The following is a 16,228-nucleotide window of genomic DNA, read 5'->3' as shown; positions in this document are numbered from 1 at the left end:
AACGTCGAAATTAATTACAGATTTCTTGATATATCTTAGATTCATTCTGGGGATTTTGAGGAAGTGAAATAAGGAAGTGAAATCTACAGTGTCTTATGGGGGGACAAACATCATGAACCAAATGTGGAATCGGTCAGGAAACACACCTCCAAGACTGAAATCTCGTTTTCGAATGAGCAACAGAAAAACACGTGCTAATCGGCGTGTTCAGTGGCTCTTTACTTTCATAATCCCGGTTCTCAGATAATAGAATGAGGTATCTCACGGCGCTTCCCTGCTCGAGAATGCTTGAGAATGACCAGAAGGCGGGCCCAACAGACGTAAACTGAAGTTTTGCGTTATAGTCTTTAATTTAGACTATGAGTGATACACAGATAAGATTGACCCATTAAACAAAAAGGATACATGTTTATCAGATTCTCTGGTAGGCACGGCCTACCTGGCACCCCCTCAAACTCAACTCAAATGTTATAAGTCGAAACGGTCTTCTGTCTCAGTGTCACACATCGTTTGGCTGTGTGTCGGACTCACTGCTGTTCATGATGTATTCGGTCCAGTCGAAGCCCTTGCTGCCATTGGCCAGGTAGTTCTCAGTGGAGTTGATTGGCCAGTAGACACATTTCTGCCGCAGGTTGCCCATGAAGAGCTGTAGTCCAATCAAAGCGAAGACACTGAGACAGAAGACCGTGAGGATCATAACGTCTGACAATTTCTTGACGGATTGAACTAGAGCACCGACGATGGTCTTGAGTCCTGGGGAAAGGAACCAGACATGCATTCACACACACAGACACAAATGTGCACACACACACACACACACACGCGTATGTGTGTGTTTGTGTACACACACATACATATAAACACACAAGTGCACACACGCACACAAACAAAGAGAAATGGGCATTGCTGGAAAGTACAAGCTTAGCTATGAATTATTTCTATAGAGTTTATATAGTAGTATTACAGTAATATAGTAGACCATCACATAAAACTGTACTTCTTCAAGTTAACATCAAACCAAAACGAACGCTCTGTTCAGAATCAACAATATTTCAATTTGGACAGGTATAACAGAAATATTCTAAACTGCAGGCGTATGTGTCATAATAATAATAATGCGTATGGTTGATATATTTTCCATGAGGAAAGGAAGGTTTTCACTTCAAACACTCTGATACGTCAATAGTGATTGTGTTCTATATGGTTAGTTACTGTTAAGTCATATTGAACTAAATTACAGCGAGAATAGCATCCTTGATAACTACAGTAACAGTCAAAAGTTTGGACCCACCTACTCATTCAAGGGTTTTTCTTTATTTGTACTATTTTCTAAATTGTAGAATAATAGTTAAGACATCAAAACCATGAAATAACACATATGTAATCATGTAGTAACCAAAAACGTGTTAAACAAATCAAAATATATTTGAGATTCTTCAAAGTAGCCCCCCTTTGCCTTGATGACAGCTTTGCACACTCTTGGCATTCTCTCAACCAGCTTCAACTGGAATGCTTTTCCAACAGTCTTGAAGGAGTTCCCACATATGCTGAGCACTTGTTGGCTGCTTTTCATTCACTCAGCGGTCCAACTCATCCCAAACCATCTCAAAATGGGCTGAGGTCGGGTGATTGTGGAGTCCAGGCCATCTGATGCAGCACTCCATCACTCTCCTTCTTGGTCAAATAGCCCTTACACAGGCTGGAGATGTGTTGGGTCATTGTCCTGTTGAAAAACAAATGATAGTCCCACTAAGCACAAACCAGATGGGATGGCGTATCGATGCAGAATGCTGTGGGAGTCATGCTGGTTAAGTGTGCTTTGAATTATAAATAAGTCATTGACAGTGTCCCCAGCAAAGCACCCCCACACTATCACACATCCTCCTCCATGCTTCACGGTGGGAATCACACATGCGGAGATCATCCATTCACCTACTCTGCGTCTCACAAAGACACGTCGGTTGGAACCTAAAATCTCAAATTTGGACTCATCAGACCAAAGGACAGATATCCACCAGTCTAATGTCGATTGCTCGTGTTTCTTGCCACAAGCAAGTCTCTTCTTATTATTGGTGTCCTTCAGTAGGGGTTTCTTTGCAGCAATTCGACCATGAAGGCCTGATTCGCACAGTCTCCTCCGAACAGTTGATGTTGAGTTGTGTCTGTTACTTGAACTCTGTGAAGCATTTATTTGGGCTGCAATTTCTGAGGCTGGCAACTATAATGAACTTATCCTCTGCAGCAGAGGTAACTCTGGGTCTTCCTTTCTTGTGGTGGTACTCATGAGAGCCAGTTTCATCATAGCGCTTAATGGTTTTTGCGACTGCACTTGAAGAAACTTTCAAAGTTCTTGACATTTTCCGGATTGACTGACCTTCATGTCTTAAAGTAATGACGGACTGTCGTTTCTCCTTGCTTATTTGAGCTGTTCTTGCCATAATATGGACTTGGTATTTTACCAAATAGGGATATCTTCTGTTTACCACCCCTACCTTGTCACAACACAACTGATTGGCTCAAAGGTATTAAGAAGGAAAGAAATTCCACAAATTAACTTTTAACAAGGCACACCTGTTAATGCCTTCCTACCTCATGAAGCTGGTTGAGAGAATGCCAACAGTGTGACAAGCTGTCATCAAGGCAAAGGGTGGCTACTTTGAAGAATCTCAAAGATAAAATATATTATGTTTTTTTTAACACTTTTTTGGTTACTACATGATTCCATATGTGTTAATTCATAGTTTTGATGTCTTAACTATTATTCTACAATTTAGAAAATAGTAAAAATAAAGAAAAACCCTTGAAAGAGTAGGTGTGTCGAAACTTTTATCTGTTACTGTACATCAAACAATAGTACAATAATTAAAGACACATAAAAAACAGCAAGAAGATTATCAGACATTCAATTTTACACCACAACATAGAAACACAACAACATTGAGAGTGCCCCTACGTGATATTTCCATGAGACTGACACACTTCAGTGATGATCAAAATACTCCTCAAATGTTCTAAATCAACAAAATGACACAGAGGTAGGCTATACCAAAATAGTTCTAAGACTAATAGGTGATGGAGTTGTGGAGGGATACCAATTCATGACAAGTTTATGTTAATTTACACCATTATGTGAATGTAATTTTTATGTAATTTTCCCTTATGTTATTTTTCTGTTCAAGTCTCAGTTTCACAGGCAGTGTAGAGCATTCTTGGAAAGAGTGGGGCCACTCTCAGATAATAGATATCACAACAACTACAAAACATCCACTAGATCGACCAAACACAGCAGCACAGCACAATGAAGAGAGAGCGCAGGAATGGGTTCAGTCAGAAGAGGAAGAAGTTGGAAGAGAAGAGAGGGTAGACGAGGGGGGCAGGGGTAAGGGGGAGGGGGGGGGCGAGTGGGAATGGCAGGTTGCATGCAGGTCATTTAAACGCCAAGGCTGAAGGAATTGACTCCATGTCATCATCACCTGTCTGTCTGGCAACCGGGATGGTGACTTAGCTTGGTTCCCATGGTTAGAATGGTTCCCATCCTAGGCACCCCCATCATGTCCCACTCGTGCTGTGTGGTGTGATCCCCACTGGGTGAGCCTTTTAGGCTGGGACCCCTTTAGATCAGAGGCCTACACTGGAGACTGAGCCAACACTACTTACTGGACTAGATGTATTTAATGCACAAATTCACATTTACTTCCTGCCCCAGACATTTGTTCAACAACACTTTTGCACCATTAAAGTGTTCTGCAGTCGAAGTTCTACAAAATCTCAAAAGGCTAAGTGTGTGTGTGTGTGTGTGTGTGTGTGTGTGTGTGTGTGTGTGTGTGTGTGTGTGTGTGTGTGTGTGTGTGTGTGTGTGTGTGTGTGTGTGTGTGTGTGTGTGTGTGTGTGTGTGTGTGTGTGTGTGTGTGTGTGTGTGTACATAACACATAACTGGTTTTCAATCCAACACTTTCAACCCTCCCCCCCAGAGAAAAAGCCTTCAGGTGGATCTCCAATTAGTTTTTCTCTGGGGGTTATATATTTGCACCATTGGAACTGTTGGATTGAAAATCAGTTATGTGTTATCACTGTGTTTATTTCCTGTTGTGTTGTTCTGTTGTGTTTATGCCTTAATGTCCCAGGATTAACAAAGATCTTCTCAGAAACTAATAGTCCACATTCAGGAGTTCACTGTTATAATCATAACAGAATGGAATTCAAAGTAAAGAAGCTCCTTAAAAGCCAAAGTTGTAAGATAAAAAAGCAGGTGTCTTGAAAAGCTTCATGCAGCATAAAGTGTGTTGTCAAACTAGGCTTGGCAGTCTTAAGGAATTCATTGTTCTTCAGAGTGCTCCGTTATGGTCAAGGCTTCATACAGAAATGTGATGTGTTTTAAGATGGTGACAACAACTAAGGTAGAAATTTGAACACAAACTCATCAAAGGTCCTAAACGTTATGTATTTACCTATATTCATTCATTTGGTGGATATCAACACATTACTCTCTGTTGGAAAGTGAATCGAACCTCTCTGAAAGAGATCCTCATGGTCTAAATAAGAAAAGCTTACAGATACAATGTGTGAGTGTGAAACCCTTGACTATCACTTTGACTTGGAGGTTAAGATGTCAATAATAATAACTATTTTGCATTTCTACTACTCCTCATACTTAGACCCTGAGTTTTTCTTAACCATGGGAGAGTTATCAACTAGGGCCTGACGTTTTCCTTGGGGGCAACTCAGGCTCCTACCCATACAATCTGCTCTGAGTATACTGTATGAATCTGTTAATGTCACTTTGGGGGAGAATATTATTAAAATACAAGCAATAATACAACATTTGCAGTGTATCCCACCCACTTATTATATGGGCTGTTCGTCTTCTAGTATGTCATATCAGGAGCCCCTTTTCAACTTAACACCACAAGACTGCCAGTAGACTGCGAAGCCTATCAAAAATGTATTGCTAACATTTTTGATCGTTTGGAAAATAAAAAGTCAACAAAACAGTTATCGTTTCTGAGGCATCCTCTTTAAGAGTCTAAAGTAATAAGAAATTATGAGAATCCATTTAATGAGAAATCAAAATAAACTCAGCTTTAGTGTTTAAATGGGAGTCTCACCTGGAATCACAGAAATAGTTTTCAATGCTCGGAGAACTCTGAACGTTCTCAGCGCCGAGACATTCCCCAGGTCCACAAATTCTGTTACATATCTGTAACGGGGTAGGATCACACACAGAACAAAACACCATGACAAAAAACACAAACGGTAACACACACAAACCTACAGGTCACACACACGGACGCCAAGTGCACCACACCAGCACCATCACCACCGAAGAAGATGACTGGCAGGAGGAGGGGACACCACAGCGAGAGAGAGCGAGAGAGAGAAGCGCCTATACCTCCAGGAGAGAGGAGCGAAGGTGGAAGAGGAAACAGAAACAAAACCACACCTAACACTGACCCCAGCAACTCGCCCGCCAGCACACACCTGCATAGTCTTACCTGGGATAACAGAAATAGTTTTCAAAGCCCTCAGAACCCTGAACGTACGCAGAGCTGACACATTGCCTAGGTTTACAAACTCTGTTATATACCTGCAGAGTGGATCAGATCACAGTTACTCAGCAGTCGTTCCAGAATGAAAGAGAGAAAGAAGGCAGGATTGTGGTAAATGCCATTTCAATTAAGTCAATTCAGTAAGTAAACTGAAATTCCAATTTTAAAAAATTGTTATTGAAAATATTTTAGATTTTTTTTGTTCAGTTTACTTCCTGAACTCACTGAATTGAAACGGAATTGACCCCAACCTTGAAAGAAAGAAAATACAAAAATAAAATAAAGGAATAAAAAGGAAGATAGGAAAATACAAAATAAAGAAAGAAATACACTGTATGGCCCAAAATGTTTCAACCAAATGTTTCAAAATGTTCCACAGATAAATCAGAGAAAACATATTGTTGTGCTAAAATTAGAGCAGGGCAATCATTCCTTGTCAAACTGGAACGATTACAATATTTGCATAACTTTCAATCATCAAAATCTCCTTTTACCAAATTCCAAAAAGACTGCTATCCCTGCCCATTGAAATCATCTTCTTTGGTAGGATATCCCTCCCTCTGCAACATGTTGTTTTTAAAGGAGGATACAAGTAGAGTAATCAGATAATTTTTTTATGCATCGGTATAAACTCTACATCATTTCACGGAGCTATCTCACTCTCTAGAATTGAACTAGTTATCAATCACATCAAAATGGCTTCTCTTTCAACAAACCCATGCATATGTGTGTCATTCTCATAAAATTCAACATTACAAATATACAGTGCATTCAAAAAGTATTCTAACCCCTTGACTTTTTCCACATTTTCTTACATTACATCCTTATTCTAAAATGTATTAAATATAATTGTTTTCTTATCAATGTACACACAATAGCCCATAATGACAAAGCAAAAACAGGTTTTTAGAATTGTTTCAAATGTATTAATAAATAAAAAACTGATATCAAATTTACATAAGTATTCAGACCCTTTGCTATGAGACTTGAAATTGAGCTCAGGTGCATCCTGTTTGCATTGATCATCCTTGAGATGTTTCCACAACTTGATTAGAGTCCACCTGTGGTAAATTCAATTGATTGTACATGATTTGGAAAGGCAAACACCTGTCTGTATGTCCCACAGTTGACAGTGCATGTCAGAGCAAAAACCAAGCCATGAGGTCAAAGGAATTGTTTGTAGAGCTTCAAGACAGGATTGTGTCGAGGCACAGATCTGGAGAAGGGTACCAAAACACTTCTACAGCATTGAAGGTCGCCAAAAACACAGTGGCCTCCATAATTCTTAAATGGAAGAAGTTTGGAACCACCAAGACTCTTCCTAGAGCAGGCCGCCCTGCCAAACTAAAAAATCAGGGGAGAAGGGCCTTGGTCAGGGAGGTAACCAAGAACCCAATGGTCACTCTGACAGTGCTCCAGAGTTCCTCTGTGGAGATGGGAGAACCTTCCAGAAGAACAACCATCTCTGCAGAACTCCACCAATCAAAACTTTATGGTAGAGTGGCCAGACGGAAGCCACTCCTCAGTAAAAGGCACATCACACCCCGCTTGGAGTTTGCCAAAAGCCACCTAAAGGACTCTCAGACCATGAGAAACAAGATTCTGTGGTCTGATGAAACCAAGATTGAACTATTTGACCTGAATGTCAAGCATCACATCTGGAGGAAACCTGGCACCATTCCTACGGTAAAGCATGGCGATGGCAGCATCATGGTGTGGGGATGTTTATCAGCGACAGGGACTGGGAGACTAGTCAGGATCGAGGGAAAGATGAAAGGAGCAAAGTACAGAGAGATCCTTGATGAAAACCTGCTCCAGAGCAATAAGGACGTCAGACTGGGGTGAAAGTTCACCTTCCAACAGGACAATGACCCTAAGCACACAGTGAAGACAACGCAGTAGTGGCTTTGGGACAAGTCTGGACAATGTCCTTGAGTGACCCAGCCAGAGCCCGGACTTGAACCCGATCGAACGTCTCTGGAGAGATTTGAAAATAGGTTTGCAGCATCGCTCCCCATCCAACCTGACAGAGCTTGAGAGGATCTGCAGAGAAGAATGGGAGAAACTCCCCAAATACAGGTGTGCCAAGCTTGTAGCATCATACCCAAGAAGACTCGAGACTGTAATCGCTGCCAAAGATGCTTCAACCAAGTACTGAGTAAAGGGTCTGAATACTTATGTAAACGTGAAATTTCAGTAGCTTTTTTGAAAATACATTTCCAAAAATGTATAAAAACAGTTTTTGCTTCATCATTATTGGGTATTGTATGTAGATTTAATCCATTTTACAATAAGGGTAGCGTAACAAAATTGGGAAAAAGTCAAGGGGTCTGAATACTTTCCGAATGCACTGTACCTGTACTAACATATACTGTATGTCCTATTGATTGATTGATTCAGTTGAATTAATTCTATTTTGCGGAATTAATATTTGGAGATGCTTAATCATCTTGGATTATTATTATTATCTTGGAATGTACTGCCTGGTCCAACCCTGTCACCCTGGTAGAGATGGCAGTGCAGAGAGAGATGGAGGTGTAGAGAGAGGAATATGGGGAGGAGGTGAACTACTTACGCCATAGAGATCACCATGAAGTCCAGCCAGTTCCATGGATCTCGTAGAAAAGTGAACCCATCTATACAAAAGCCTCGCGCCACAATCTTGGTAAGCGATTCGAAGGTGTAGATACCTGTGAAGGTATACCTAGAGCCCAATAAGACGAGAGACAGCGAAAGGGTGAGATAAGTGAATAAATGCATATTAGTTTATAAATGTGTTCTAAACAGTTTATGAATGTACATAAGGAGTTATAAATCAATACTTACTCTACTATCTTGTTCCATTCTGGAGGATCACTAAATGTCATGAATACACAGTTGGTCAAAATGGTGCTCATGATGATCATACTGAATACCGTAACAGGGAAGAGAGTTAAGAAAAGGTTGATGACCAAATAAACTCCACCACCCATCAACATACGGTAGGAACATAGTTGAATATACTGTGAGACACTATACAATGACACAGTTCATCCATAAATTTTTTATTTTGTATTTTACCTCTTTTTTTCTCCGCAATTTCGATCTTGTCTCATCACTGCAACTCCCCAACGGGCTCAGGAGGCAAAGGTCAAGTCATGCGTCCTCTGAAACATGACCCGCCATGACCCGCCTTAAACGGAGGAAACACCGTTTAACTGACTACCGAGGTCAGCCTGCAGGTGCCTAGCCCGCCACAAGGAGTTTCTAGAGTGAAATGAGCCAAGAAAAGCCCCCTCGACCAAACCCTCCCCTAACCCGGATGACGCTGGGCCGATCACGGCCGGTTGTGATACAGCCTGGGATCGAACCCAGGTCTGTAGTGACGCCTCTAGCACTGCGATGCAGTGGCCCCATCCATGAACGATTTAACAAGATGTGGATCCAGGGTATCCGGATAAGGGAGGGAAGATGTTTCCAGATAGTGTGGGTCACAAGATCCAGATCAATGCACAAGGATGATTTGGCCTGTATCACCTCTTCTCTGTTTCTTCAACCAATCAAAAGAAAATATCACAATCACTAGCTCCTTCAACCTTAATATTATGTACAGTACATTGAAGAAGTACATACTCTGTAATTTCCCCATGATAAACAACTAAATCATAATTTCAAAGCAAGACAATGCACCACTTGAAAGGATATGAGTGTATCAAAATCTTAATTGCTATTCGCCTAAAGAGACTAAAAGGGCTGATGACGTACAAGGAGTCCGTGGCGTGGAAGCGGAAGATTGTTTTCCCTTTGTTTAGGACTATAAACGTCTGTAGAGAGAGAGAGAGAGAGAGAGAGAGAGAGAGAGAGAGAGAGAGAGAGAGAGAGAGAGAGAGAGAGAGAGAGAGAGAGAGAGAGAGAGAGAGAGAGAGAGAGAGAGAGAGAGAGGAGAGAGAGAGAGAGAGAGAGAGAGAGAGAGAGAGAGAGAGGAGAGAGAGAGAGAGAGAGAGAGAGAGAGAGAGAGAGAGAGAGAGAGAGAGAGAGAGAGAGAGAGAGAGAGAGAGAGAGAGATGCATTAACAAGAGCATTACAAGGCATGACGCATACGGGACATGTAAAAAAGAAAAGCTGCACAATCTCATGGCTCCGATGTAATATGCTGCCTTAATCAGTGTTTCATGACACATACAGTACATCCCATGCTGAGATAACAGAAATGGGAAGTCATGACTAAGGTACACTAAGCTGACTGTTCATTGGCTGATCTGATTGCAGACCTCATCTCTGAGTCACAGGGCACACAGGGTGGCTCCACTCATTTTATGGAACTTGCTGCTTCAGTTTGCCATGCCCATTCACTACAAGAAGAATTCTGTTGTATTACGACCACAAGTAGTTTTCAAGTTTAAACCCACTTTAACATGGCACCATAAAGAGTACTCTGTGCATTTCCTCCCAAAAGCAATCAACAAGAGGGTAAATCAATATTGGTAACTTATTTGTTACTGAGGTATAAACAGGGTATATCCTAAGATGTGCTGACCGTGTGTTTCATGCACATACTAGGGCACAGGCTGAACAGCAAAGACAACCACAATATCTTCTCTCATTATAGAACAGTAAGGCAGAGACTTCTGATTCTCTAGTAATTTGCATACTTTTTAGCCAGTAGTTCTCAAAGTAAAATTGCTTACTATGTGACACAGGTGCAGATATGTGCACCACGTCAAGGCTCTCTCTCTCCTGTGTGTGTGTATCTTGCTAGTGAAGGGCTGAAGCTCTTTGGCTAGAACTTGAATTGCTAGGGAGCTGGCCCTCTTGGGGGAAAATGTAAGGAAAACAGTCGCTTTCAAGGTAGGGATATGGTGGCTAGTTGAGGTGAAATTAATTCTGCTCATAGATTCTGCATGTATGAACTACACATTGACATATCCAGCCCAAAGCGGGAGGTTAAAAAAATACTTAGTAGTCGGCAAAGTTCCGGAGCATGTCTTTAAGTCAACCATGACCTTTAGTCTCTTCCACTAAAGCACATGCACATGCCTCTTTTACTAATGTGAAGACATATTATTACAACTATTACAGAATGTGTGAAAAATATAAAATGGAATTCAATGACCAGGTCTGAATAGCCTAATAACTAAAAAACTTAAAATGTAATTTTAAGTTTTTCAAAATGTCAAAAAGTACCCAACCACTTTGCACTATCTAACTACTGTACCACTTCCAGTTAGAGTAACTAAGAGCCCCTGACTGACGGTGACAGTCAGATATCCCAGTGTTTGTGTCTGTTCCTTCCTTCCTGTGTTCCTCTCCCCTCTCTCCAGTCTGTGGCCAAATAGTTGTCTTCTTCTCCCAGCTTAAAGCTCTTACTGGAAAAGAACTGCAAATGCTGCCATCGATCAAGACAAGATCTGCTGACTCCAGCCTCTCAACAACCACTCCCCATCCCATAAACAGGCCCGGGCCAAGTGGGGCTGGGCTGGCTGTGGTGAGGTTAGGCCCAGAGCTCTGAGAGAAGGAGAGTGTGTGTGTGTGTGTGTGTGTGTGTGTGTGTGTGTGTGTGTGTGTGTGTGTGTGTGTGTGTGTGTGTGTGTGTGTGTGTGTGTGTGTGTGTGTGAGATTGGGGGGGGGGGGGGGGCTGTATGCGATTGCATTTATGTATGAGCGCACACGTGTGTGTCTGTGTTTGTGTGCGTGTGTGTATGCACGCTTGTATGTGGGTGTGTGTGTGTGTGCACAGGGAGTGAGAGGAAAGAGGCATCACAGCAGAAGCATGACCAGTAGATAATCAACCGTACTGTTAATTATAAGTGCCTACATTAACTTTTCTGGCTCCACTTCATCAATTAGTCATCTTCCCAGTCAGACCCAGAGAGAGAGAGAGATAGAAAGAGAGAGGGGTGCTATGTAACACATGAGTCCAGATCAGATGACCTCTGCAGTACCTTCCTACTGTACAGTACAGTATTACACTCCACAACAGCTGTGGGACTAGGGGAGAATATTTAGGCCAGTATACCGCACACCACGCAACATAGGCCAACACGCATAGAATTAAACACTAAAACATCTCAGCTCAACATACTACACACCGAACACAGATACAGCCCGATTCACACACAGTCAAACAACCCGTTACACTGTAAGCCCCACACATGTACAACAGAAACACAAAGTCAGACTAACACATTCAAAACTAAACTGTTCACATGGCATGCACAACAAACAGACACATACACATTCAGAGAAAGAATCCACACCTACAAAGACATACAGTAGGTATATAGAGACGCCAAAAAGGACTTCAGACAAACTCTCACTCTCTCTCACACACACACACACACACACACACACACACACACACACACACACACACACACACACACACACACACACACACACACACACACACACACACACACACACACACACACACACACACACACACACACACACACACACACACACACACACACACACACACACACACACACACACACACACACACACACACAAACACTGGGACTGTCTGTTTGTCACACACTCCAAGGGAAACACTGGCAATGAGCAGCTGGGCAACAAAAAAGAGGTGTCCTGAGACAGGAGTGTCCTGAGACAGGAGTGTCCTGAAAGCTAATTAGATTAAAATAGCGAGTGGTGGCTGCAGAGCAGTCTGGGGAAAGACTAAATGTATTCTCTCTCTGCATTACAACACTCCTCACTCTCCCCTGATCCTTCCCTCTCTCCTTCCCTAAGTATTTCTTCCTCTCCTTTCTTTTTGACCATAAACTATCTATAGCTAGGCTAACTCAAATCCTCACGATTTCTTCCTGTCAGAAAAAAATTGTCTGCCTCTATCATTTACCCCAATCATTGTCTGGTGTTGGTTAAAATTAGGCCCAGGTTCAAATTTCAGCTACAGCAAAAATCTAATCAAAGAAATGTGGGGAGTCAAATGTTGCTATGACAGAAGAGACATGTGTAATGAGTGGCCTGCTCTGCTCATTGTCAACATGACCACAGATGTGGTCCCTATAGCCTCATGCTAGGTGTATGTGTTCTATCTGGTTGTCCTGACTTCAATTCCTCCCCCCCTCCCTCTCTTTCTTCCCTCCTTCCCTGGGGAGTGAAGGCGACTTTTACTTCAGACCCTCTGAGGACATAGCTTTAGTTTAGGACACACAGGTAAGCCTCTGTTTGCATGGCTCTGATAGTCTTATTGGCACCAAATGGTTACATTTCAATGTCATTAATCATATTAAATGTGATTAAAGAATCATATTAATCTTATCTACTGCTATCAGCCAGGAATAGTCATTCATATTCTGACAGGCCTTTGATTCACTGACATTCTTGAGCCATAATAACTACAGATTCCCAATACAATATTTCATTGGACCAACCTGTAGAGATTTTCCCAGTTCGCTGCCATCTGGAGTTATTTGCTCCCGAACAGTTTTCATTTTGTGATGACACATCATATACACACACTGACATACACACATGCATGCACACACACCCCATACATCGGTTTCATCGCTAATATGCTAGGCCTGTGTTTCAATTTAGGTCATCCACTATGGTATACTGCAATCAACGTACATACAGAATCATAATTAAATTGTAAAGGGGCTTTAGTATGTATGTAAGCTGGATGGATGTGGAGAGAGAGGAGGGAGAAATCTGCTATTGATTACACTAACTGGCTACTGCTACAATATGGCTGTGGATAGAGGGACAGACAGTCAGTGTGGAGAGAGAGAGAGAGAGAGAGAGAGAGAGAGAGAGAGAGAGAGAGAGAGAGAGAGAGAGAGAGAGAGAGAGAGAGAGAGAGAGAGAGAGAGAGAGAGAGAGAGAGAGAGAGAGAGAGAGAGAGAGAGAGAGAGAGAGAGAGAGAGAGAGAGAGAGAGAGAGAGAGAGAGAGAGAGAGAGAGAGAGAGAGAGAGAGAGAGAGAGAGAGAGAGAGAGAGAGAGAGTGAAGAAGGAAGGCGAGGGGGATGTAGCCTATAGGAGGATAGGAGCCAGGACATAGTGAGGCGCCCCATTACTATGGAGAGGAGAGTAGGCTAACTAGGCTACGATTCCCAGACATATTGAAATGGGCCAATACATATCAACTGTTTGATGCATGAGTGTGCTGGACCCACTGTGTGATTATCAAAGGCACGCTTCACATGCATAAACACACACCATCACACAATATATAGACTTTCTTTTTTCTACTGTGTCATTGACTTGTTTATTGTGTTATTGGCTTGTTTATTGTTTTTTCCATGTTATTCCATGTGTAACTTTGTGTTGTTGTCTGTGTCACACTGCTTTGCTTTATCTTGGCCAGGTCGCAGTTGTAAATGAGAACTTGTTCTCAACTAGCCTACCTGGTTAAATAAAGGTGAAATCAAAAAATATATAAAAAATAAACACAGAGTGGCACGGGTCCTATACACAGTACACACACCGGAATACAGTCCCACTGATCTAAATACTAGTACACACACACTTACATCATACACACACAATGCAAACGGAATGTCTCATGACGGATTTGCTGCAAAGCTACTGCAAGTTTCATCATCCACAATAGAGGCTTTGAAGAGAAATACATATGCAGGAATAGGAGGCAGAATGCAGCTGCAGAGAGGGAGGGAGGGAGGGAGGGAGGGAGGGAGGGAGGGAGGGAGGGAGGGAGGGAATGGCAGCATGCAGCAGAGAGAAAGAGAAAGACATGACAAAAGGCTAAACGGGCAACAATGGAGAGTAGGTCATTGAGGGAGGGGGGAGTAGCCTACCACAGCTGGGTAGGGGGGGGGGGTAATTAGAATGTTCTTTAAACACCTGACTTCAGCCAGGATTTTTGTCTGAATCATCGTCTAAGACATCAATGACCTTCGCAAACAGAAACACATTCAGTGAGACAAACCATCGTAAACCCTTGCTAAAACGTTTGCATTAATACATCCAGAGATGATGGTCACATTACGGTATACAGCATACATAACCTACTGGCCAGCATTTATGCAACCGCATGTACTATAATGCTAACACATCATTATCCAACCACACTACCTCCCTCACTCCCTTGCTCCCTCCCTCACTCCCTCCCACAATCCCCGGCACACATATGTACCACACTCTTATAAAAATAGGTGCTATTTAGAACCTAAAAGGGTTCTTCGGCTGTCCCCATAAGATAACCCTTTGAAGAATCCTTTTTGGTTCCAGGTTGAACCCTTCTGGTTTCAAGTAGAACCCTTGTCACAGAGGGTTCTACATGGAACCAAAAAGGGTTATCCTACGGAGACAGCCGAAGAACCCAATTGGAACCCTTTTTTCTAAGAGTGTATATAGCCAGTCCAACTCCACTGAGCATCAATCCCCTCTAGATGTCCCGTGTGGTGTGCTCCCCCCTCCCAAACCCCATTCCTCCCCCTCCCCCCTCCCCTCCCATCTCCCTCCCTCTCTACTCCCCCTCTCCTCCTCTCGGCAGTACAGAAGGATGCTGTGTCATCAGACACTAAGGACTCAGACAGACGGCTAAAGCCAGGCCCTTGCTCTAATTTACTACACCTCAGAGAGAGAGAGAAAGAGGGAGAGAGAGGAAAGGGTGTGTGGGGGGGTTAAAATCACAGCCATGGCATGATAGGAAGTGAATAAAGTCCCCAACGTGGGACCTAGCTATGGTTAATTATATCAGTGTATGAGGGACATATTCTGGATATGTTTCACTCATTCAAACCTACTCACTGTCCCTGTGTGATCAGCATCAGCCATTGGAAATGACCAGTCAGTATGCTACTCAGCCAGGTTCATTTGGGGACAGCAGCAGTCTGCCATGCAGGAGAGATGCTGGTTACACCATAGAGATAGAATGACTAGCAGGAGAGATGCTGGTTACACCATAGAGATAGAATGACTAGCAGGAGAGACAATGGTTACATCATAGAGATAGAATGACTAGCAGGAGAGATGCTGGTTACACCATAGAGATAGAATGACTAGCAGGAGAGACAATGGTTACATCATAGAGATAGAATGACTAGCAGGAGAGACAATGGTTACATCATAGAGATAGAATGACTAGCAGGAGAGACTCTGGTTACATCATAGAGATAGAATGACTAGCAGGAGAGACTCTGGTTACATCATAGAGATAGAATGACTAACAGGAGAGACTCTGGTTACATCATAGAGATAGAATGACTAGCAGGAGAGACTCTGGTTACATCATAGAGATAGAATGACTAACATGAGAGACTCTGGTTACATCATAGAGATAGAATGACTAACAATAGAGACTCTGGTTACATCATAGAGATAGAATGACTAACAGTAGAGACAATGGTTACATCATACAGATATAATGACTAGCAGGAGAGACTCTGGTTACATCAGAGAGATAGAATGACTAACAGGAGAGACTCTGGTTACATCATAGAGATAGAATGACGAGCAATAGAGACTCTGGTTACATCACAGAGATAGAATGACTAACAGGAGAGACTCTGGTTACATCATAGAGATATAATGACTAACAGGAGAGACTCTGGTTACATCATAGAGATAGAATGACTAGCAGGAGAGACTCTGGTTACATCATAGAGATAGAATGACTAACATGAGAGACTCTGGTTACATCATAGAGATAGAATGACTAACAGTAGAGACAATGGTTACATCATAGAGATAGAATGAGTAGCAGGAGAGAC

The 16,228-nt window shown here is 42.4% G+C and overlaps 1 protein-coding gene across 6 annotated transcripts in view; it reads right to left on the bottom strand.

The window, feature by feature from the left end:
* Positions 1-16,228, bottom strand: part of LOC139535860 (sodium channel protein type 8 subunit alpha-like) — a 223,458-nt gene that overhangs the window by 86,785 nt on the left and 120,445 nt on the right. For 4 of the 6 annotated variants that reach the window (XM_071335718.1, XM_071335720.1, XM_071335719.1 and 1 more), the window contains exons 3-7: positions 9,232-9,349; positions 8,373-8,463; positions 8,122-8,250; positions 5,106-5,197; positions 532-753 (exon numbers count right to left, since the gene is read on the bottom strand). In XM_071335718.1, the coding sequence (XP_071191819.1) occupies positions 532-753; positions 5,106-5,197; positions 8,122-8,250; positions 8,373-8,463; positions 9,232-9,349 (652 nt within the window). Of the gene's footprint in view, positions 1-531; positions 754-3,473; positions 3,613-5,105; positions 5,198-5,492; positions 5,585-8,121; positions 8,251-8,372; positions 8,464-9,231; positions 9,350-16,228 lie in introns of those variants that run through there. The other 2 variants (XM_071335723.1, XM_071335722.1) reach the window with 2 other exon arrangements.

This window comes from Salvelinus alpinus, chromosome 12 (genome assembly GCF_045679555.1).
Source record: "Salvelinus alpinus chromosome 12, SLU_Salpinus.1, whole genome shotgun sequence".
NCBI lineage: Eukaryota > Metazoa > Chordata > Actinopteri > Salmoniformes > Salmonidae > Salvelinus > Salvelinus alpinus.
The sequence above is the reverse complement of the archived record's forward strand: the minus strand, read 5'-3'. Positions and strand labels throughout refer to the sequence as shown.